Source organism: Heteronotia binoei, chromosome 3, assembly GCF_032191835.1.
Source record: "Heteronotia binoei isolate CCM8104 ecotype False Entrance Well chromosome 3, APGP_CSIRO_Hbin_v1, whole genome shotgun sequence".
Lineage (NCBI taxonomy): Eukaryota > Metazoa > Chordata > Lepidosauria > Squamata > Gekkonidae > Heteronotia > Heteronotia binoei.
In genome coordinates this window covers 182,202,026-182,224,198 of record NC_083225.1, presented here as the reverse complement: position 1 = coordinate 182,224,198, position 22,173 = coordinate 182,202,026, and the positions used below count along the sequence as shown (strand labels likewise).

Below are 22,173 nucleotides of genomic sequence, written 5' to 3'. Positions count from 1 at the left end.
CAAAAAACATCTGGAGAGCTACCGTTGGCTACCCCTGGCCTATAGAAAAAAAGGGGGGCTCCCTGAGTTTAAGCAAAACTATAATAGAAGAAATGTCAGGGTGAAACTATTCTATCAAAACATTTATATGTAATAGGGAAAACCTTTTGGCCTCTACTTCTGAGTAGACTCTACTTCTAAATAATCTAAGCTGGACAATATAAATGTGCACACTGGCACTTTAATATTTCAAAGCTTCTACCTTTAAACAGACTGCAGTATGAAACACCAGAGTGCACACAGGCACTTTAATATTCCAAAGCTTCTACCTTTAAAGAGACTGCCATATGAAACACAGGAGTGCAGGCAGGCACTTGGACATAACCTCTTCAGGTGGTTGGCAGGAAGTTTAATAGTGTACGTTATGAAGCAAAATAAGTCTCCAAAAATTTAACAGAAAAAATATGGTTTTCAGAATTTCATCATGTAGTTGTTTGAGCTCATGTGTAGTTTTAATAAGCATCTGAGTTTAAAAACAGTATACAAATAAGTTCTGCACCTCCAGCTACGCACAGCTTAGTATAATACATTTTCACTCCTTTTCTAGACAATTCCCTCATTGTTCAGTTGGGGGCACCAGAGCACGAAGAACAAATCTGACATACCCAAGCAGAAGTACAATTGGCAAATAATGTACGAGCCTTTTTTTGTTTAAGAAATCTGATTTTTTAACCTTTAAAAAATCACCAATAATTTAAACCAGAAATGCAGCTAATGGAAAAATTAAGAGAATTATGGCTGAACCAAGTGAGCGAAGCTTATGTGATGTGTATATTGGGGGGGGGGGGGAATCTGATGTTGAAGTTGTTTTTGTTGGAGGAGGAGATTGGATTTATACCCCACCCTTCACTACCTGAAGGAGTCTCAAGAGAGTCTTACAATCTCCTTCCCCTCCCCCTCCCCACAACAGACATCCTGGAGGTAGGCGGAGCTGAGAGAGCTCTGATAGAAACTGCTCTTGAGAGCAACAGCTCTGAGAGAACCTGTGACTGCCTCAAGGTCACATCAGCAGGTGCACGTGGAGGGAGTGGGGAATGGAGTCCGTGCATTCAACCACTACACCAAACTGGCTAAGTGGTGAAAGATCAATACTATATACAACATGTACAATACAAAGCGTCACCAATCTTTTAACTCTCTGCTAAGATAGTATAAAAAAAAAAAGTTTGCTATTCTGCATGAATTATCCAAGGTGAAAGTACCCGAGGCAGAAACTCTATGGTAACAGCAGAGGTAAGATTGCCACTAAAAACAGGAGCTCTGCATCTCTGTCCCTTCTCTAGGGATGCTCAATGGATGACTTGGTGTCTGTTGACTAGTGTCTGTATCTCCGGAAGCAGCAACTTAAACTAGAGCAGTGGAAGGGAAATTCACAGGGTAATGGTGGTACACATCAAATGCTGAACATCCCAAGACGATTTGGATGAAGAGAATGAGACACAGGGCTAGTTGCTTCGTACTTTTCTATCAAAGCATATGCAGCAGAGGTCCATCAGCGGCTATTAGCCACAGCGTATTGTTGGAACTCTCTGTCTGGGGCAGTGATGCTCTGTATTCTTGGTGCTTGGGGGGGGGGGGTCAACAGTGGGAGGGCTTCTAGTGTCCTGGCCCCACTGGTGGACCTCCTGATGGCACTTGGAATTCTTGGCCACTGTGTGACAGTGTTGGACTAAATGGGCCATTGGCCTGATCCAACATGGCTTCTCTTATGTTCGTAACTGTTCTACTGTAACATCCAGTCCTAGCCTGACACCCCTCCCCCCCACAAAATAAAACCCTTTAATCTAGCATCACCACTTGCCTTTGTTCCCACTATCTAGAACAGGGGTAGATAGTGGGAACAGAGGGCCAGATCTTGATCTTGTTGGGCCAGATCTTGATCTTGTTGGGCCAGATCTTGATCTTGTTGGGCCGGGCCATGTGTGTCATAAAACGTAACGCCAGACAGGAAGATATAAACTTTATAAAGTACACAGACAAACACACACACACTCAGCCTAATCCACCTCACTGGCTTGTTGAGCCTCAGCCAACAGAAGGAAGAGAGGCTTGGCTCAGTAGCTCTGCTGTGCAATTGAGAGCGCCTGGCAAAGCTAGCTCTCCTTCCCCCACTTCCTCCCCAAGGGAGCTTTGCTGTGTAGCTCCTGTTCGATTGAGCAATCCTGGCAAAGCAAGCTGCGATGCAGAAGGAAGCAACAGAGAGCAGATGACGGTGAGTTGCTTGCAGGTCTGACCGGAGTCCTCCAGGGCCTAACGGCCCCTGGGCTGCATGCTTGACACCCCTGATCTAGAAGACTACCACACTGCTGGGTCTATCTACATGTTGATGTCAGGAGCAAAAGAGCAGCAAAACGGGGGGGGGGGGGGGGAGAGTGTGGTTTATTTAACAAAATCATCATTCTTTTTTCCCCCTCTCCTTACCCAATCTGGCCACACAAGAAAACTGTACATAATATTTTAAATACATTTTATATTTTATTCTTTAATTAATCTTTATTAAAGATTAAGGAGTTTGCCATTTTAAAAAGGACCTGCAAGTAGGCGGAGGTTAACATGCGTTTTTGAAAGCCTACAGCAGTTTAAAAAAAAAAAAAAAAGACTGCAAACGCAGATGCCCTCTATTCGATATAGGGCAGGAAGAAATTTGCTCCAAAGTTCACGCCTATATCTTGGCCTGGCTCTTCTGTCCACTTCAGCCCCAGCAAGCCACGCAAACTGGATGCGAATAATCAGAGCGTGGCACTATTTTGCAATTTTTGCTATCGTTAGCATCCTGAGCGGCAGAGTGTCTTCGATCCACTGATCCGGGGAACTGATCATCCTCTCCCACAAGCTGGTTTCATCTAATGTAGAGTCCATCCAGTCTACGGTAGTGCCATAGCTTTTACCTAAGGAAGTGTATTTTAAAAGAGAGGCAGAGAGATGAAATTAGCAGCTATAAATGGCAGACTACTTTGTAGTACGCTCTCACAGATCCTTGCCGGGTGGAACCTCCTGATGGCCCCTGGGTTTTGGCTGCTGTGTGACACAGAATGCTTGACTGGATGTTCCACTGGTCTGATCCAGCATGGCTTCTCTTATGTTTTAATCTATGACACAGAGTGTTGGACTGGATGGGCCACTGGCCTGATCCAACAGGGCTTCTCTTATGCTCTAATGTGACACAGAGTGTTGGACTGGATGGGCCATTGGCCTGATCCAACATGGCTTCTTTTATGTTCTTATGTGACACAGAGTGTTGGACTGGATGGGCCACTGGCCTGATCCAACATGGCTTCTTTTATGTTCTTATGTGAGATAGAGTGTTGGACTGGATGGGCCAATGGCCTGATCCAACATGGCTTCTCTTATGTTCTTATGTGACACAGAGTGTTGGACTGGATGGGTCATTGGCCTGATCCAACATGGCTTCTCTTATGTTCTTATGTGACACAGAGTGTTGGACTGGATGGGCCATTGACCTGATCCAACATGGCTTCTCGTTTGTTCTTATGTGACACAGAGTGTTGGACTGGATGGGCCATTGGCCTGATCCAACATGGCTTCTCTTATGTTCTTATGTGACACAGAGTGTTGGACTGGATGGGCCACTGGCCTGATCCAACATGGCTTCTCTTACGTTCTTATGTGACACAGAGTGTTGGACTGGATGGGCCATTGACCTGATCCAACATGGCTTCTCTTATGTTCTTATGTGACACAGAGTGTTGGACTGGATGGGCCACTGGCCTGATCCAACATGGCTTCTCTTACGTTCTTATGTGACACAGAGTGTTGGACTGGATGGGTCATTGGCCTGATCCAACATGGCTTCTCTTATGTTCTTATGTGACACAGAGTGTTGGACTGGATGGGCCACTGGCCTGATCCAACATGGCTTCTCTTACGTTCTTATGTGACACAGAGTGTTGGACTGGATGGGCCAATGGCCTGATCCAACATGGCTTCTCTTATGTGACACAGAGTGTTGGACTGGATGGGCCACTGGTCTGATCCAGCATGGCTTCTCTTATGTTCAGGTCTCCTTGGGTTATTGCTCTTTGGTCCCTGGCTTGGAACCCTTGAATAATTCCCAGACCTGTGGATACTCGAGGTGGGATGCACACAAGAAACCCAAACCTTGTAAAAATATAAAAAGGTTCATTATATTTTTTAAACCATTTCTACAGCTTAATAGCCAGAAAACAAGCTAACTTTTCTGCCTAATACACTGAATGCCTTGATATTAGATGGCAAATATTCTTGCAGTATGAAATCTATACAGTAGCATAAATGTGCATTGCATATTTAGGCAAACTAACATGGTGTTAGCATAGTGTTAGCATAGCTTCCTCCAGCCTATACCCTTATTATAGCTTTTTTATACCTCTGGCATCAGGTGATCTCTTGGATCCTATCAGTATTCTTTGGTGGAACTTTCCAGAGGATGCTGGCAACTGCTCCTAATCCTCCCCTCTCAACTGGTTATACAACTGAGCGCAGGTTCCCATGATTAACTAACTACCACATTTTTGAGTTTGGCTTTGAAAGAGATAAGAATGGTAGCTGCAGGAACACTGAGATCATGAACATTTTTGCAAGCCGGACTATGCCCTCTAATATTCATGTTAACCCATGAAGAAGAGCCCCACGGCGCAGAGTGGTAAATCTGCAGTACTGCAGTCCAAGCTCTGCTCATGACCTGAGTTCGATCTCGGCAGAAGCTGGGTTCAGGTAGCTGGCTCAACGTTGACTCAGCCTTCCATCCTTCCAAGGTTGATCAAATGAGTCCCCAGCTCGCTGCAGGGAAAGTGTAGATGGCTGGCGAAGGCAATGGCAAACCAACCCTTAAAGTCTGCTGTGAAAACGTTGTGATGCAATGTCACCCCAGAGTTGGAAATGACTGGTGCTTGCACAGGGGACTACCTTTACCTTCTTTAACCCATGAAGGGAGAATAGGGTGCTTGGCCTCACAGGTACTGTATTAAACCCCAGTGACTTCTGGGTTCAAGCCTGAAACCTGAGTACAAAAGGATGTCCTCTTCAGCTGGTGGTTTCAGAGGGAGGTAGTCCTGATCTCCAGCAGTGTATGAAAATTCCTGCATGGGAAGATGTTGGGGCAAGGGAGCTTCCAAATTGTTCCTCTATACCATGAGTCATTAAGCTGGCTGTAGATATTTGCTTGTAGAAAAATGCAGAATGCATTCGGTCTCCCTTTATCACTCCCATCTTGTTCCTTAGCACACAGTGGTATTTTCATCCCCACCCCACCCCCAGCCTGAATCAAAGCACTTGTTTGAAAACCATCATAGGTAAAGGTAGCCCCCTGTGCAAGCACCAGTCGTTTCCGACTCTGGAGTGACATCGCAGCATGAGATTTTCACAGCAGACTTTCTACGGGGTGGTTTGCCATTGCCTTCCCCAGTCATCTACACTTTCCCCCCAGCAAGCTGGGTGCTCATTTTACCGACCTCGGAAGGATGGAAGGATGAGTCAACCTGGAGCCGGCTACCTAAACCCAACTTCTGCCAGGATCAAACTCAGGTCATGAGGAGAGAGCTTGGACTGCAGTACTGCAGCTTTATCACTCTGTGCCATGGGGCTCCTGAAACCCATCATGCCTTCCTGTTATTCTTGAAGAAGATACCCATAGGCCTGGGGGACTTCCACTTAGCTGAGAGTACCTGTTCCGAGTCCTATCCGAAGGCCTCCCACAAAGTGATTCACTAGCTTGTTGTGGTCCCAGACTGTAAGTTCTGCACAAGCTTCTTTCAAGTCTTCGGGCTTAAAGCCGTCGTAGACCATTGTGTGGTTGAACACCGGATTGGTTGTCTTGGCCATAGCTCTCGTTTTCTGGCGGCTTTTCCTACTCGTGTCCGGGAGGATGGTACTTCAGACAAAAAGAGAGTCAGTCAGTCAGTTTATTATTTCAGTCATTGACCAGAACATGTAAGTCATTTAGAACAACCTTAAAAGTACCTTATAAGAAGTCCCACAAAGAGTCTACATATTTAAGATTTGATGACTTGAGGGTTATAACAGTAACAAAGAATAAAAAAGATTATTATTTAACCCTTTAAACCTTTTAAAAAGTCACTTTAAAATTTGGTAAAAGATTTACAGTTTGGCCTATTTGTCTCGCTTTTTGCATTCTTTATAAACCTGGGAGGAGAACCTAGCCACCTGTCTTGTTGTCTGGTGGTTCCTATCTGACAGAAGATAATCTAATTTGAGTTTATTTGATCTGCCAGAGAATCTTTCCAGCAGTGGGCTGATAATTTCCCTTCGACTCGCCGTATGAAAAGAACAATTAAAGAATATATGCTCCAGAGAATCTAATTCAGGTTGGGAACAGGAACAAAGCCTAAGTGCATTAGGAGTCCCTTTATACCTCCCCTCTACAACTGGGGAAAAGGGGGGGAAACAATCATAAGATTCTGTACAGACAACAGCTTTCATAACTAAAAATATGCCGGTTATATACTCTTTCAAAAGGGAGCTTCCAGATGGAAATCCATTTGTATGAGGCAACTTCCAACACCATCACAGTGGTTTCTCAATTGCCCTTGCTTCAGCTTCTCAAAAGAAGGATTGTGGTTACCGTTGCTACAAAGATTTTACACAAAGGAGTGAAGCACAGAATAATTAAGGCCTGGTCTACATGATACTGTCTACCACATTTCAAGGTTGGTGACGTGATGTCTGGTGTGAGTACTCACCATGAGCATCATGCGGCTGTTAATCTTCACTGTGTGGTGCAAAGAATTTTTTAAAACACCAGCTGCTGGAACGGCTTTGGCCAAGCTTTGGCCGAGCTGTCCTTGAAAGAGCAGCTTCTAGGAGAGCTCTCTCAGCCCCACCTACCTTACAGGGTATCTGGTGTGGGGGAGGAAGGTAAAGGGGATTTTAAGCCACTCTGAGACTCCAAGATTCAAAGTGAAGGGCGGGATATAAATCCAATACCATCATCTTCTTTCTTATGGCAATTCCCCCCCTCCTTTCCTGTCTCTCAGAGGTTCAAGCGTTTGTTTTCCTCTGTCAGTGCTAGCTTTCCAGAGGAAGTTGTGGAAGTCAATCCTTTGAAGGAAAACCAGACATAGACAGCTAGATTTCAATTTTCTCAGTTTCTTCCAGATGAAATTAGAATTTAACAGCTGGAAGACACCAAAAGCCTAATTTCACAGGGTATAATACAAATCTCAATAATGTCACTGGCAAATCATCATAGAATTCTTGAGGCAAATTTTTGAGGTGGCAAGCTGTCAACATACATCAAATGTACATGGTACGTATTATGACTGAACAAATATATCATCTAAAAATAGAAATCTCCTCATGAGCTCCAACATAACCTTTTACAGTTTGCCACCAAGAACACATTCCTCATGTTCTTGTGCCACAATGACTGAACGCTTTCGTCTTCATGACAAACCATAGCTTGTTCCCTCCAAGCCAGGATTTAACCGGGCTCTTGCCTGGAGCGAAGAGAACAAATCATAGTTTTTTGTGTGGACGTGAAAGCAATCTATTGCTAACTGGAAAAAGGTTTTCATTACAGAACTGTGCATTTGGGGGAAGGAGGTGTAGAAGCCCACAGACCCCAAGACTCACTGATGGAACAATAAACCAGGACTTGTCATTTTCATCTGAAGCAAGTGAAAAGATAGTCAGGCTGATATTGTAACGTATACTTAGTCACTTCAAATCACTTGTTCTCACCATTTAACGAAGGAGTTGAGCTTATTGCCCCGGAGTATTGGGAGGTTACTGCATTCCTTCACCCAAATGTGAACTTCTCCAGTGGCCGGAGGCTTTTTACCTGTAAAGAAGAAGAAGATATTGGATTTATATCCCGCCCTCCACTCCGAAGAGTCTCAGAGCGGCTCACAATCTCCTTTACCTTCCTCCCCCACAACAGACACCCTGTGAGGTGGGTGGGGCTGGAGAGGGCTCTCACAGCAGCTGCCCTTTCAAGGACAACCTCTGCCAGAGCTATGGCTGACCCAAGGCCATGCCAGCAGGTGCAGATCGAATGAATAAACACGTCATCTTTCCTCAAAGAATTCACACCTTTCTTCTTGGTTCATTTTGAACAATAAAGATGATTAAAATCCTGCTACAAAAAAAGCCCTGAATGGGAGTAAAAGAAGCAAAACTTTCTCCTAGGTGGCCACAGTAGCATGATGAAGATTTCCATCTGTCCGCTTTCTATATTTTGGTTGTTTCCCCATTTTTTGTAGGGAAAAATATTAGAAAGTTTGTCAGATCTTAGAGTTCAGCAAAATTCTCACAGAGGGTTTGAACAATGGAGCCCAGAAGCAAGTATTGGGGGGGGGGCATAAGAAACAAAGCACAATAACATTTAGAGGTTCTGGAGCTCCACTCCTGTCCAAAATGAAGCCTCCTTGTAATGAATTAAACAGCCACTGTCCAATGTGAGTTCACAGCAAGTTAGCAGGGTTCTTCACCCTCCCTTCTAAAAAAAAAAATCCAGTTTTTTTACTGAAGAGATTGCTGTATGAAACGCCCTGCAGGGAAAGCAAAGAGAGAGTGTAACAGAGGAGTACTTACCTCCAACAGGGTGTGGGATATACTGGAGAGCTAGCTTCATCTCTCCTCTGCTCTCCAGCTCCAGAGCAGCCAGCGGAGCCTGAGAGAAACAAAACAGAAATAAAAACTACTGAATACAGGGAGTCTTGTGTGCTGTAATTCCCTTCTCTATTCCTGGAGAAACAGGATGGCGTTCCTTGTTCCTTCTCAACCTAACCTACCTCACCGGGCCATTTGGAGGATAAAAAGGGAAATCGAGAACCACAAACTGATAACCCCCCTGGGCTTCTCAGAGGAAGGGAGAGGTGGAAAAAAGTAATTTTTCCTGCTGTATCTTGTGTGTATGTGTGTGTGTTTAACCAGTGCACCAGAAACAGATGAAAATTCCACTTGCTACATTCAAAATCTTCCAAACTGTACAAAGTAAATCACAGGTCGCATGGTGACTAGTAGTGTTTGAAAACAGTATTTCTCCTCCACTTGGCCAAGAATTATTAGAATAGAAAAAGACTCCAGTAGCACCTTAAAGACCAACAAAATTTGTGGTAGGGTATGATTGGATAAGCATATGGAGCAGAGGTCCATCAGTGGCTATTAAAAAGGTAAAGTAGTCACAGCGTATTGTTGGGACTCTCTGTCCGGGGCAGTGATGCTCTGTATTCTTGGTGCTTGGGGGTAGGGCACAGTGGGAGGGCTTCTAGCCCAACTGGTGGACCTCCTGATGGCACTTGGGGTTTTTTTTGGCCACTGTGTGACAGAGTGTTGGACTGGGTGGGCCACTGTCCTGATCCATCTTAGCTTCTCTTGCATTCTTATAAGTTTTTGTGAGCAAAGAAGTGAGCTCTCATACCCTATCACAAATTTTGTTAAGTCCTGAAGTTACTACTGGATTCTTGCTCTTTTCTACTGCTACAGACAGACTAACACGGCTATCCATCTTGATCTATCAAGAATGTATTAGTTAGCTAGAAAGTTAGGAGTCAGAGATTCCTCTGTATTCCTTTGGGAAGTGATGAAATTCCACTGTGGTGATTGGGGAAAGGAAGAGAAAGAGAATTTTGGCCCAAAGGCATTATGAATTCAGCCCCATTCACTCACTCTAGGCTTCAGTGGGTACCAGATCATCTGCTTGTTGTGCTTGTCGTTCCAGTCCCACATGTTCAAGTCAAGGTCCACTTCCCCCAAGAAACTGTTGCGTCCAAAAATGTCATTGTGCCACACTGAAATATTCAGCCTCTGGGATGCCAAGAGAGCCTTGTCGACTTTGTACTGCAAGAAAGGCAAAGTAAGGTTTAAAAAAACCTGACCCATGCTACAGTGCAATGCCTGCTTGAATTCACGTGGCTTCTTACAGAGAACATCAAGCACTGGGACATCTAAATGACAGGAGATTAGGGCTAGGGTTGCAGGTAACTGCCATGAATTCGGGGTATGGGGATATGGGGGAGGGGGTGAAATCCAGTGTGATGTTACATTACTTCAGTTGAAAAATTGAATGTCACACAGGGTAGCTCTAGGAATCTCCAGAAACTCTATGGTAAAAACCAAAGTTTCCTGTGATTCCTAGAGCTACCCTCCCATCACTTCTGACTTTTTTTACCAAAAGCAACGTAATGGTACATGTAATGCTGCTGGTTCTTTTAAATTTTGCTCTGGTCATTGTTTAGTGGGCAACACAACCTTGGCGCTGGGGGCTCAGATCTGAATTCTAGAGAGCAAAACCAGATCAGCTCATTTTGCAGGATGGATCCGATACATTACCCGTAGTATTTCATTATAGGCTGGATTCAGCGTTTTCTTCTTCACTGAGGTCTTTCTTTTGCCCAGTTTGTATTTCTCTGGCAGCAGGTAAATCTTCACATACCTGAAGGAAGTTTAACAACCAGTCTAGTAAGACTAGGGCAGGGGTGGCGAAGCTGCAGCTCAGGAGCCACACGTGGCTCTTTCACACATTGTGTGGCTCTTGAAGCCTCCACTGCCCCATTGGCCAACTTAGAGAAGGCATTTCTCTCTTTAAATCACTTCTCCAAGCCAGCTAGCAGCTTGGAGAATGCATTTAAAGTTGCTTTCTTTTCACCTCTCTCTCTCTCATCTTCCTTCCTTCCTTCTCTCAAACATCTGACATTCATGTACTGAGGCTCTCAAACACATGATGTTTATTCTATGTGGCTCTGACATTAAGCAATTTTTGGCCACCCCTGGTCTAGATTGCCCAAAGTTCCCCACAAAAGCTGGAACTAGCCTTCCGGCGACAGGAGTGAGCAGGAAGTTAATTTGGTCTCCTTAAGAAAGGGGGCTCTGCCATGGTAGGCCCACATCACCCAGACATCCACAAATGTCAGTAGGAAGACATGGACCTCGCAGTACTACTGATAACTAATTTCATGGTTTATCGAAAGGTACTGTACTGTTATCGGAAGGTACTGTTGCAAAACACACAACAAAACAAAAGTGTATGATACATGAATGAATGCTTTACTGTGGATATTAGAAACCCCTGAAGGATGTATAGGACTTCAGCCAAATATATCCAGAGCAAATTGTATAGGACTTCAGCAAAATATATCCACAGCAGTCCCCGGTAAAGGACATACTAAGTAATGGAGAGATGAACCATAAACCAGCATGTATTGCATGTAGTCAGATTTATGGAAGAGGTGTATCGGTGGCTACTAGCCATGCTGAGCCTCCATGAACAGAGGCAGTAAACCACTGAATACCAGTGCCAGGAGGCAACATTGGGTAAGACCTCAGCCTCTATGCCCTGCTTCAGAGGAACTGGTTGACCACTGTGTGAGACAGGATGCGGGATTTGATGGACCACTGGTCTGATCCAGCAGGCATCTTCTTATGCTTTTTAATACACTTGAAACAAAAGGCTGCAAACATGAATGCATGCTTAATGCACACACCAGTTAATTAATATCAGTAACATCTTGGAGTTTGCATCTTCCTACTGGTGTTTGCATATCCACCAGGATGATATGAATCCACAGTCGTAGTAGGTCTCTGATTTAAAAGAGCCCTAACTATCACAAGTCCTGTATATTTTGAATGACTGGTATTCAAAATACACCAACACTGCTTGTGTATGATATCTGGGCAGATCCTAGCCCCACCGTAATATGTGATACCTATTCTCAATTGTATCATAGCCTAAAGCTGCTTCCATACAGAGACCATGGTGTCATTGCTGTTGAAAATACAAAAACATTTGCAGTGGAAATGAAGCATCCACACATCAGCCTTCCTTAGATTTTCTAGTCCCAGGCTGTACAGCCACCATTCCTCACCTCTGTCTTAAGGCTATACTTTAAACTTATTTTAAAAAAAAAAGGGGGGGGGGAACTGCTAGATCACTATACTGCTATATCTAGATCGTTATAGTGTTATAGCTAGATCGCTATATTGTTGTAGCTAAATCGCTATAGCAATATAATGAGCTGTTTTCATGATCTACTTGTTCCCTTAATAATAATAATAATTTTTTATTTATATCCCGCCCTCCCCGCCTAGGCAGGCTCAGGGCGGCTAACAACAGGTTCAATAAAATTATACAATATACACTAAGTTTAAAATAGCATTTAAATTATACAATAATTTAAAACAACAATATCTAAAACCATTCCCTTGACATTCAAATCAAGCATGTCACTGAATTCATAATCAACACCCTGAACACCAGCCTCCACCATTTGCAGTAAGAAAATAGAGGGAATTTAGGTTGCAAAAACATTTATTGTTTAACAAGAATGTCTTGGGACCCCCCTAAGTTCACTTACGGATCTGAACGGTTCTTCTTAATATCGGCCACTGCCAAGTCCTTGCACTGGGCAATAAAAACGTGGAGCTCTTTCAGCTGCTCCACATAATCAATGGCAAACTGGATATTCCCTTTCACATCCACATTGCCGAAGTCCCCGCTGTAGACACTCATCACGCTAGTGCTTACCTGGAGAGGTTATGAATCAAGAAACACACTTTGAAAATTATCAATTGGTTCTTGAGGCTAAAAATAAGGATTTTTCTCTCTCTCTCTTTGTATAAAATAGGACATAAATCTAAAAGTTCAGAAGACAAATTTATATGTGCAGAGCTAGAGGCAGCAAAGAACAATTTAGAGCCCCTCGAAAGATTTAGTCCAGCATGAAGTTATATATTTTTTCCTTAAGTTAAACAAGCAGTGCTTAAAAACAAGCATGCAATTAGGGAAAGTGATCAACAGCACACATGCAAGAGATGGGTTTTCTTTACAGGCTGGTTTTCTTAGAAATATTGTGCTTGCTTCATTCTGTTGAAGAGTGGCTAAGAAATTTCCCACCGATTTTCTTGTGTTTCTGGGGGGGGGGGGGGGGGAGAATGACTTGGAAATTTGTGTCCAATCCTGAAATTGTTGGTAACATAATTCTCTTTACACATACCATTTATGTCACAAATGTCTTTTTGTTTATCCTCAATGGATGATATGAAAGAAGGTTCTTATCAACATTTCAGAGAACTGTTTAATACCTCATCCTAATAACACTTGGAGCAAAGTTAGGATCTGCTTTCCTAAACCCAATCTTCAAATTTAACCCCCTATATTATGCTCCCTCTGTCTGGGAAGAAAGGGTATTCCATGTCTTGGTATAAGCATTTGAGAGCTTAAAATTTTACTACCAAAAGCTGTGGCTTCTTATATGCCCCCACTGCCAGATGAATTACAACCTGCCTCCAAAAAAGGATTTACTGGTGCTGAGTGCAATCTGCAAAATAATCCCTGACCCAAATCTTCCACAATGCTCATTTACTTCACTCCCGTGCCCCTGTTGCTTTTTTTTAAAATTTTCCATATGTGTTTTGCTCCTTCTTGTGGTCGCTTCGATATTACATCACTGCATCTCCAGCATATTTTGCTGCAATTAAAACGGCAGGGAAATATGACGGAGATACAGTGACAAAATATCAAGGAGAAGATGAAGAAGGCAAAGTAGAAGACAAATATGAAGATACTGGATTTATACCCCACCCTTCACTCTGAATCTCAGAGTCTCAGAGTGGCTTACAATGTCCTTTACCTTCCTCCCCCACAGCAGACACCTGAGGTAGATGAGGCTGTGAGAGCTCTCACAGAAGCTGCCCTTTCAAGGACAGCTCTGTAAGAGGCATGGCTGACTCAAGGCCATTCCAGCAGCTGCAAGTGGAGGAGTGGGGGGAATTAAACCTGGTTCTCCCAGATAAGAGTCCACGCACTTAACCACTACACCAAACTGGTTCTCAAAGCAAACTGGCTCTCAGAGAGCAAAACACGTATGGAAAAGAAAACGACAACAAAGCAAGAAGGGCACACAAGCAAAGAGAAGCCCAGAGTTGGGTCAGCTGCCACAAGTATGGAAGCATTCGAAGATCTTAAAAAGTCTTGTCTGAAAATGTAATGGGTGGATACATTCACCATATTTTCTTTAAATTATTTCACAACTACAAATTTGGAATTACAAACCCTGTTCACGTGATCAAAGCGGTGTGCCAAAAATGCAACTTAAGGGGATTCTCTCAGGGCTCAGGCCAGAATGAAACAGATACGCAGGTCAATGGTACTTTGATTATTGGCAAATTTGAGAATGCCAATAGTGCTTGAAAGGATCCTTAGCTTCTCACAGCGAAAAATTCTAAGGAACACCATGAATTTGCACTCTCGGTGGCCCCCAGAAGTTAGGTGGAATGGGACTGTGGGAGGTGAGATGGTCGAGCAGTAGTTTTTAAAACGTACATCCTTGGTGTTTTTCTAGTTAAAAGGGTATCTGTAAGAGCACCGTGCATTACATCATCCCACAAAAGCCTCTGGTCCCACAGCATCAGTGGTTACGAGCATCAAAGCCAGCATTAGTAAAAATAATAATAACAAAAGCAAAAACAAAAGAGGGAGAAGCTTTTATTTACATACAGAAGACAAGGACGCCAAGCCAGAAGAGCCGCTAAGATTGGTTAGGGAACTGGGGCTCTTCTTGATCCTGCCAAGCGAGTGACTGCTGTCTGACGCTGTGTCTGTCTCTCTCTCATCGCTCTACAAGACATCGCAGAAGGAGAAAAAGAAGAGAGTCTGTGGGCAGGCGTTTTGGGAAAAATGGCGAGGAACAACGGCCATGTGGCGCAGTTTCAAACGAGCTTGGGGCACAGGGCCTGCAGTGCCAACGGGCAAGCAAGTTAAAGAAAGGGCTCGAAAACCGCAGGCGTGCTTTGCATGCGAGATTTAGCTCGGCTGAAAACATTTTTTATAGCTTGATATCTTTATTGAACTTCAGCACAACGTATATATATATAAAAAAGGCCTCAGTTGTAAAAACAGGTAAGCGTTAAAATGTTTAGTCACTTACTATAAATACTGCACACAGGTACATCAAGTTGATGCTAAACAACGTAACAGGATTGCTGCATTAAAATATTCCTCAGGGAATTTTAATGGATATTGGCCTGACTAAGTCATTTGAGATCTCAGCAGACAGTTTCTACGTACTATTAGCTGTGCACACAAATATTCATGTCAGAAGACAAAACAAATAGCTGAGCGTTTGAGAACGAAAACAAAATATGCCTATCTGGTATCAGCCATATAAAATGGTTAAACAGCCGCTCTGTTCTTTTGCATTGTTCTTTTTGAGGAAATGGGAGGAGAGAGGAGAACTAAAGACTAGGCTAAAATATTTTTTAAAAAGAGATCGAGCATGAAAAACAACCCCGTGTTTTAACACTGGGGGCGTTTTCGCACTCACCTTCAGCCGGCGCGACCCCCCTCTTCACCGCGCAGGATCTGCGCGGATTTCGCACTAAATGCCGCGGAGCAGCCGGAAGAGCCGGAAGCTCCCGGCGCAAAAGCCGCTCAAACGTAAACCGCCAAAAAGCAGTTTCCGTTTGCGCGGCTTTTGCGACGGGAGCTTCCGGCTGCTCCGCGGCATTTAGTGCGAAATCCGCGCAGATCCTGCGCGGTGAAGAGGGGGGTCGCGCCGGCTGAAGGTGAGTGCGAAAACGCCCTGGGGAAAGTTCTCCAAACAAATCTCATCTATCCTAATTTCGTCTCAGGAAACTAGTGCGCTTGCAAGAGTCTGAATCATTTTATTAGTAGTGACTGCCCTACGGAGTACATTTATGGGTTGGATCTCTTGGGTCTGTTCCACCAACACACATTCTGTCTTCTGGGGCAATGCAGTGCACGTTTGTAAGAGCAGCTTCCTTTATCAGGAAAAGGCGCCCTACACCACAAGATGGTGTCTGTTACCCAGGGCCGGATCTGGAGGGGGGGGGCAGAGGGGGTGCTTGCCCTGGGCACCAATGGAGGGGGGGCACCAAATTGGATTGTATTCTAAGGGAGCATAAGATAGGATGGCTCATAAGGGGGTGCCATTTTTTAATTTTGCTCCCCCCCTCAAAAAACACATAGATCCTGGCACCGGCGGAAGTCAAGATTTGGGGGGAGGGGAGGAGGGGAAAGAGTAACGTATGGGGAAGGTATTAAGTGTTTATTAATATTTTATTAGTATTGGATATAATTACCATATATTACCAAGTAAAATTGTTTTAATAGGAAAAACACGTAGATCCGGTCCTGCTGTTACAGGAACAGATCCATGAGGTCTGGCCCAAAAACTTGTCTTCTTCCTTAGCGTCTCCATTCTGGGCCCGCAATAAGTGAGCTGCCAGGCAAACTGAACACACCTGAAGCTGCCTTATGCTGAATCAGACCCTGGGTCCATTAAGGGCAGCATGGCCTACTCAGACTGACAGCCGCTCTCCAAGGTCTCAGGTGGAGAGGTCTTTTGCATCACCTGTCTGGGGCAGTGAGGCTCTGTATTCTTGGTGCCGGGGTGGGGGGGGAGCAACAGTGGGAGGGCTTCTAGTGTCCTAGCCCCACTGATGGACCTCCTGATGGCGCCTGGTTTTTTGGCCACTGTATGACACAGAGTGTTGGACTGGATGGGCCATTGGCCTGATCCAACATGGCTTCTCATGTTCTTACCTACTGTCTGGTCCTTCTTAGCTGGTGATGTCGGGGATTGAACCACGGACCTTCAGCACGCAAGGCAGAAGCTGTGCCAGTGAGCCAACTGATCCTCCACCCCCAACACACACACATACTTTCCCCATTTTACTGACAATCAGGTGCTCTCAACATTCCGCTCCTTCAGGAACACATTGGTCAGGTTTATGCTCCTTTAAACAAAAGGGGGAAACTCTCCACACGTACAAGTCTAATTTTTCTGCATACCTGGGGAGTTTCTCAAATGTGTACATGCCATGACTCAGTCTGTGAGTGGCTTAGCTGGGCATTTTTCACCAACCACACGGGCCTTTATTATTAAATACTGTGACTTAAAAAAAAAGGGCTGGGCTGTTTCCAAGGGTTACCAACAGCCAGGAGAAAAACTGTCCTGTCCTTTAGACAAAAAGTTTAATGGGAAGTTATTTATTATCTGATATCATTTCCCTTCATGCCCTGAAAAGCTTCATCTGCCTGTTTCTACACATTACCCCTCTATTAAAGGGAAAGGACATTCCCCCCCCCCTCCAGATTGTCCGTGATTGTAATTCCGCAAAGAAGACGGTCGACAACAAAAAATGGGTTAACTCGAAACACCAAATTCCATGTCACGAGAAGGGCAAATCCTTTGCAGCAGGATCCTACCGCTGAATGATCCGTTTGTATACTGCCACCAACAGCCTTTGCAGAATTCCCACACCACTGCCGATTTCTACTATCAGGTGAACACTTACTTCACATGAGCAGTGATTATTTGACCAAGACAGGGTGATTGGGGCAATCGATTCACAGCTTTGATTTCAGAAGAGCTTTGATTTTTGAGGTGGTGTCTGGCAGCAGCCTCACTGGAATCAAGATGTTCAAGAACGTACTTAAAATGGGGAACTTGCACATATATGCAAGCTACATTATTTATAGGGCTGGAACTCAACACTCCTTCCTCCAGCCAAGATTACCATTCTACCCATGTTATTCTTCCAGTTTAGGCATAGGCAATTCAAACCAAGATAAATTTACCCCCAAATCAGCTTGTGGGACTAGCTAAGTAAAACACTTCAGGAAATTAAAGTCTCTGTCATTTCAGCTTTCTCCTGAACATGCCAGAGACCAAAACTTTCCAACAAATATGCAAAAGAACTTGCCTCTTCCTGTAGAAAGGTGGGGACCGATTTGCTCATCCGTTTGATTTTCTCCGGATTGGAGAACTGGTTAACAGGGAAAGAAGGTGCTGTGGAGACTGAAGAGTAGCAATCCGTGTTTAGTGAGAGTGAATTAGCTTCTAGGACGGGAAGGCTAATAGGCACAAACTGATTTTAAAATGAACACACAGCCAGTTACATGCATACACATGGTCAACGTGCAAAACTCGCCAGCCAGGAGCTGAAATGCATACTACGCGGAAGCTTGGCAGAGAAAGGAGAAATTATCTGGCCACCCTCTTTTCGGGTGTCCTACCAAGGAACAAAACGCTCATCTGTCCTCCAGGAGGCAGGATCATACACACCATTAGTATTGCTACTGACATGGGTATGGGTCAAACATTCCTAAAATATGACAGCTTATCCATCACAAGATACCTGTAAGTGCAGAAAGAGGCTGCACGAAAGCTTTGTTTGTAGCAGGAACTCCTTTGCATATTAGGCCACACCCCTCTGATGTAGCCAATCCTCCAAGAGCTTACAGTGCTCTTCTTTCAGGGCCTACTGTAAGCTCTTGGAGGACTGGCTACATCAGGGGTGTGTGGCCTAATAGGCAAAGGAGTTCCTGCTGCTGCAAAAAAGGCCTGCAAGTAAGTCTAAACTGTTCCATCATTGTGCGAGTAGCAACTGTGTCAAGCCTGAAACAATTGACTCTGGGCCAAATTCTATAAGATGGGGGAAGTTCCATGATTTGGAGTCTGTTATGTGTAAGTGGGCCCTCGAAAGCAATAACGACCACCCCACAATACAGATTGGGTTCATAGTGGTGGGGTGGATAGCTCATCCATGATGTTTTCCCATTGGAAATACTTCTCCCCAGCTGTTTTTAGCCCAGGAAGGGGGCAAAGGGGCAGAAAAGTCAGGCACAACAGAGGCATCTCTTTTCCTTAAAGGGGCTGAAAACTTGCCAGGGACATTTTTTAAAGCAAGGAAACAGCTCAGCGGAAAGCGTTCAACCTCTTCTTCCCAAATTTGGTAACTGTGATCTGTATCAGTGTCACATATACTTTGGCCCTGGGCTTGCCCTGTATAATGCGTGCAGGCTTCCCTAAAACTCGTTCCCCTTATTAAGGCTCAACGTTCTGTATACTCCGTCACACTGGCTCTCTAGATAAGTGATTCCCACTTGGTGTCGACCAAGTGTTTTTAGAAACTGGGTGGAGCCAGGGAAGACTTTTGTCCAGCAAGGCTTCTAATTGGCTGCTGAATATCTGATTGGCTGTTCAGATTTTTAAAAATATTGCTTTGGCAGTAACTGCAACCACAGCAGATGGACCTTCACCATGTCTCTGAGGTAAGCTGTGGCAGCCATTTTGTGGCTGGCTCTGTCACTTGTGGCAGCCATTTTGTGACTGGGTCCACCATACTGTCAGAATTCCACAGGGGCCCACAGGCTCAAAAAGGACAAGCATTCCTGCTCTAGATATTCAACTGCAGATGCGGTATTTCAAGTATCCCAGTTTTGTACAATCACAGTGGTGGATTCTTAATTCACAAGGACATTTCAGTGCTGGCATAATATCATTTAGTGCTTAGACACTTGTAGTTCTTGCCCACGTTTTTAAAAAATGTCCCAGTACAGGAAAGACAGTCTGTCGTGCACATAACTGCCATTCTAACCGGAAAAAACAATAAAAGCGTTATCCCTTGGGCACAATGTTATGGTGGAAGCAAAGCCTGCCAATGAAGCCACATGGCCTTGCCTCCACTGCGTTAGATATCCACTAGTGTCCAGGGCTTTTTGTTGTAGCAGGAACTCCTTTGCATATTAGGCCACACACCCCTGATGTAGCCAATCCTTCTGGAGCTTACAGTAGGCCCTGTACTAAGAGCCCTGTAAGCTCTTGGAGGATTGGCTACATCAGGGGGTGTGGCCTAATATGCAAAGGAGTTCCTGCTACAAAAAAAGCCCTGCTGGTGTCTTTGCAAAACAAAATCCCAGCATCTTCCCCCAACAGCAGGGATCCAAACCAAACACATAAACACACACCCGGGGTCCCTGCTTCCTAGTTTCGCCACTTGCACCCTACTGTATGAAGGTTATGTCAGCCTCTTTCTACCCACTCTTTTCCTGTCCTTGCATCTTAAAAACAATCCACAAGCTTGGCTCAACGAATTCCACAGTACATCAGCGAACCTGGATTGGAATTGTACTTTGCAGAATAGAGGCATGAGTTTCTGCCAATGCACAGTTAGGGATACAAGCTGTTAGCGGCAACGAACACCAGACAAGTTCCAAAATATTACAGGTTAGCGACAGCCAGCGGTGGCAGGAAGGACCTTATTGCTACTCACTTCCTGGTGCGGTTGTATGTGGCTCGTGTGACTGACCGGCTTTCTGATCTGGTCAAAATTGCAACATGAAGGAAGACCGTCACGTTCAACGGATCATAAAAAGGTAAAGGCAGTCCCCTGTGCAAGCACCAGTCGTTTCCGATTCTGGGGTGATGTCCCATCACAACGTTTTCACAGCAGACTTTTTTACGGGGTGGTTTGCCATTGCCTTCCCCAGTCCTCTACGCTTTCCCCCCAGCAAGCTGGGTACTCATTTGACTGACCTCGGAAGGATGGAAGGCTGAGTCAACCTCGAGCTGGCTACCTGAACCAGCTTTTGCCGGGATCGAACTGAGGTCGTAAGCAGAGCTTAGGACTGCAGTACTGCCGCTAACCGCTCTGTACCATGGGGCTGCTTCAACAGATCATAGGGCTACTATAATCACAGTTGTAGCAAACATAGGGTTGGACTCCATCCCGTTAACTGTGGCGCTTTCCCTCCATCACAAGGACCCTTCTATAGTGCAAGAGACTCTTCCATGGAGTGGAAAGAATCTATAACCGTTTTCGCACACAGCTCACCTCGGAGTCACGTCCCTCTTCACCGCGCAGCGTCTGGTCAGATTTCCCACCATCTGCACCGGAGGAGCAGGAAGAGTCGCGGCTTCTGCGTCGCAAACGGAAATCGCTAAAACCCAGTTTCCGTTTGCGACGCAGAAGCCGCGGCTCTTCCTGTTCCTCCAGCGCAGATGGTGGGAAATCCGACCAGACGCTGCGCAGTGAAGAGGGACGTGACTCCGAGGTGAGCTGTGTGCGAAAACGGTTTATATCTGACCTGTTGTTCCTGGTGATTCTATTTCCTCCTACTGGGAAATCTTCCTCAGTTTCCAAAATACACTTGGGATCTATTTTTCTTCTATAACAGACGGCCAATAAAGGTATTTGCATCTGCCAAGGTCAAATCCAGCAGCCTTACAGCATAGGTTGGTTTTATCAGTGTTTGGAATCAAAGATTTCAGGTTTTCACGGCTGGTAACATCATTAGGGTTTGTAGAATCTTTCGGGCTCAAGTGCCGTGTTCTACTGGAGAAAGTTTTCCTTCCAGATGTTTCGTTCTCAGTTGCGGAGAACATCCTCAGTGGCATTGCAGCCGGAGCAGGCGCTCAGACCTTCTTGGCTGCTGTGCATTGAGTGGGGCCAGGGCTGCTGGAGAGCTGCTATTTCTAGGCTGGAGGGGGTGTGATGAAAGGGCAATTGGTTTGTGGATGTGTCCATTGTTTGGTGGGACTTCCTGGAAGGGTAGTGATAAGGAAACTGGCTGTTGAATGTGACCATTGTTCTGTGTTAATTGCTGGGAGGGTTGGAAGGGGTTTGAAGATAAGGAAGATGATTGTTGACTGTGCTGATTGTTCTGTGGAATTTGCTGGTTGTTCTGAGACTTTTTGCAATGTATAGTCTGTAGGGGGTTTTGCAGAGCTGGGTACCAAGATTGGTGGATGGAAATAGTGTTTGGAAGCTAAGCAGGGTCGGCCGGAGTTAGTACTTGGATGGTAAACCACCAAGGAAGTCCAGGGTTGCTACACAGAGACCCAACCTGGGCTACCTTGATCTCCTCAGCTCTAGGAAGCCAAGCAAGGTCTGACCTGGTTAGGATTTCAGTGAGGAACCACCAAGGAAGACTGTGGTTGCTCCACTGTAGCCTACCATGGATGGCCTAGGCTAGTATGATCTCATCAGATCTTGGAAGCTAAGCAGGTCCAGCCCTGGTTAGTACTTGGATGGGAGACCACCAAAGAAGACTGCAGTTGCTGTGCAGAAGAAGGCAATGGCAAACCACCTCTGTTAGTCTCCTGCCTTGAAAACCTCATAGTCCTAGGGCTGCCATGGGCCAGTTGTGACTAGAATTATTATTGAGAACACATGGAAACTTGGGTCCAGGGTATTTGAAAAGACTTCCTCCTCCTCCTCCCATGCCATCCTGCCAGGGCTCAGAGACCACCAGATGGTGCCTTTCCTGTGTCAACAAACCATAAAGATGGTTCCAGGTGGGCAGCCATGTTGTGTCTGAAGCAGTAGCACAATGCTAGAGTCCAGTGGCCCTTTGAAGTCCAATGAAGTTTT

At 45.0% G+C, this 22,173-nt stretch overlaps 1 protein-coding gene across 1 annotated transcript in view; it reads right to left on the bottom strand.

Moving 5' to 3' along the window:
• Window positions 1–2,449: 2,449 nt before the first annotated feature.
• Window positions 2,450–22,173, bottom strand: part of SYTL2 (synaptotagmin like 2) — a 128,343-nt gene continuing 108,619 nt past the window's right edge. Inside the window, exons 12-20 of the mRNA XM_060235331.1 lie at window positions 17,722–17,816; window positions 14,492–14,611; window positions 12,351–12,520; window positions 10,330–10,432; window positions 9,667–9,837; window positions 8,590–8,668; window positions 7,738–7,837; window positions 5,703–5,908; window positions 2,450–2,927 (exon numbers count right to left, since the gene is read on the bottom strand). Of these exons, the coding sequence (XP_060091314.1) occupies window positions 2,782–2,927; window positions 5,703–5,908; window positions 7,738–7,837; window positions 8,590–8,668; window positions 9,667–9,837; window positions 10,330–10,432; window positions 12,351–12,520; window positions 14,492–14,611; window positions 17,722–17,816 (1,190 nt within the window). The 3' untranslated portion in view covers window positions 2,450–2,781. The remainder of the gene's footprint in view (window positions 2,928–5,702; window positions 5,909–7,737; window positions 7,838–8,589; window positions 8,669–9,666; window positions 9,838–10,329; window positions 10,433–12,350; window positions 12,521–14,491; window positions 14,612–17,721; window positions 17,817–22,173) is intronic.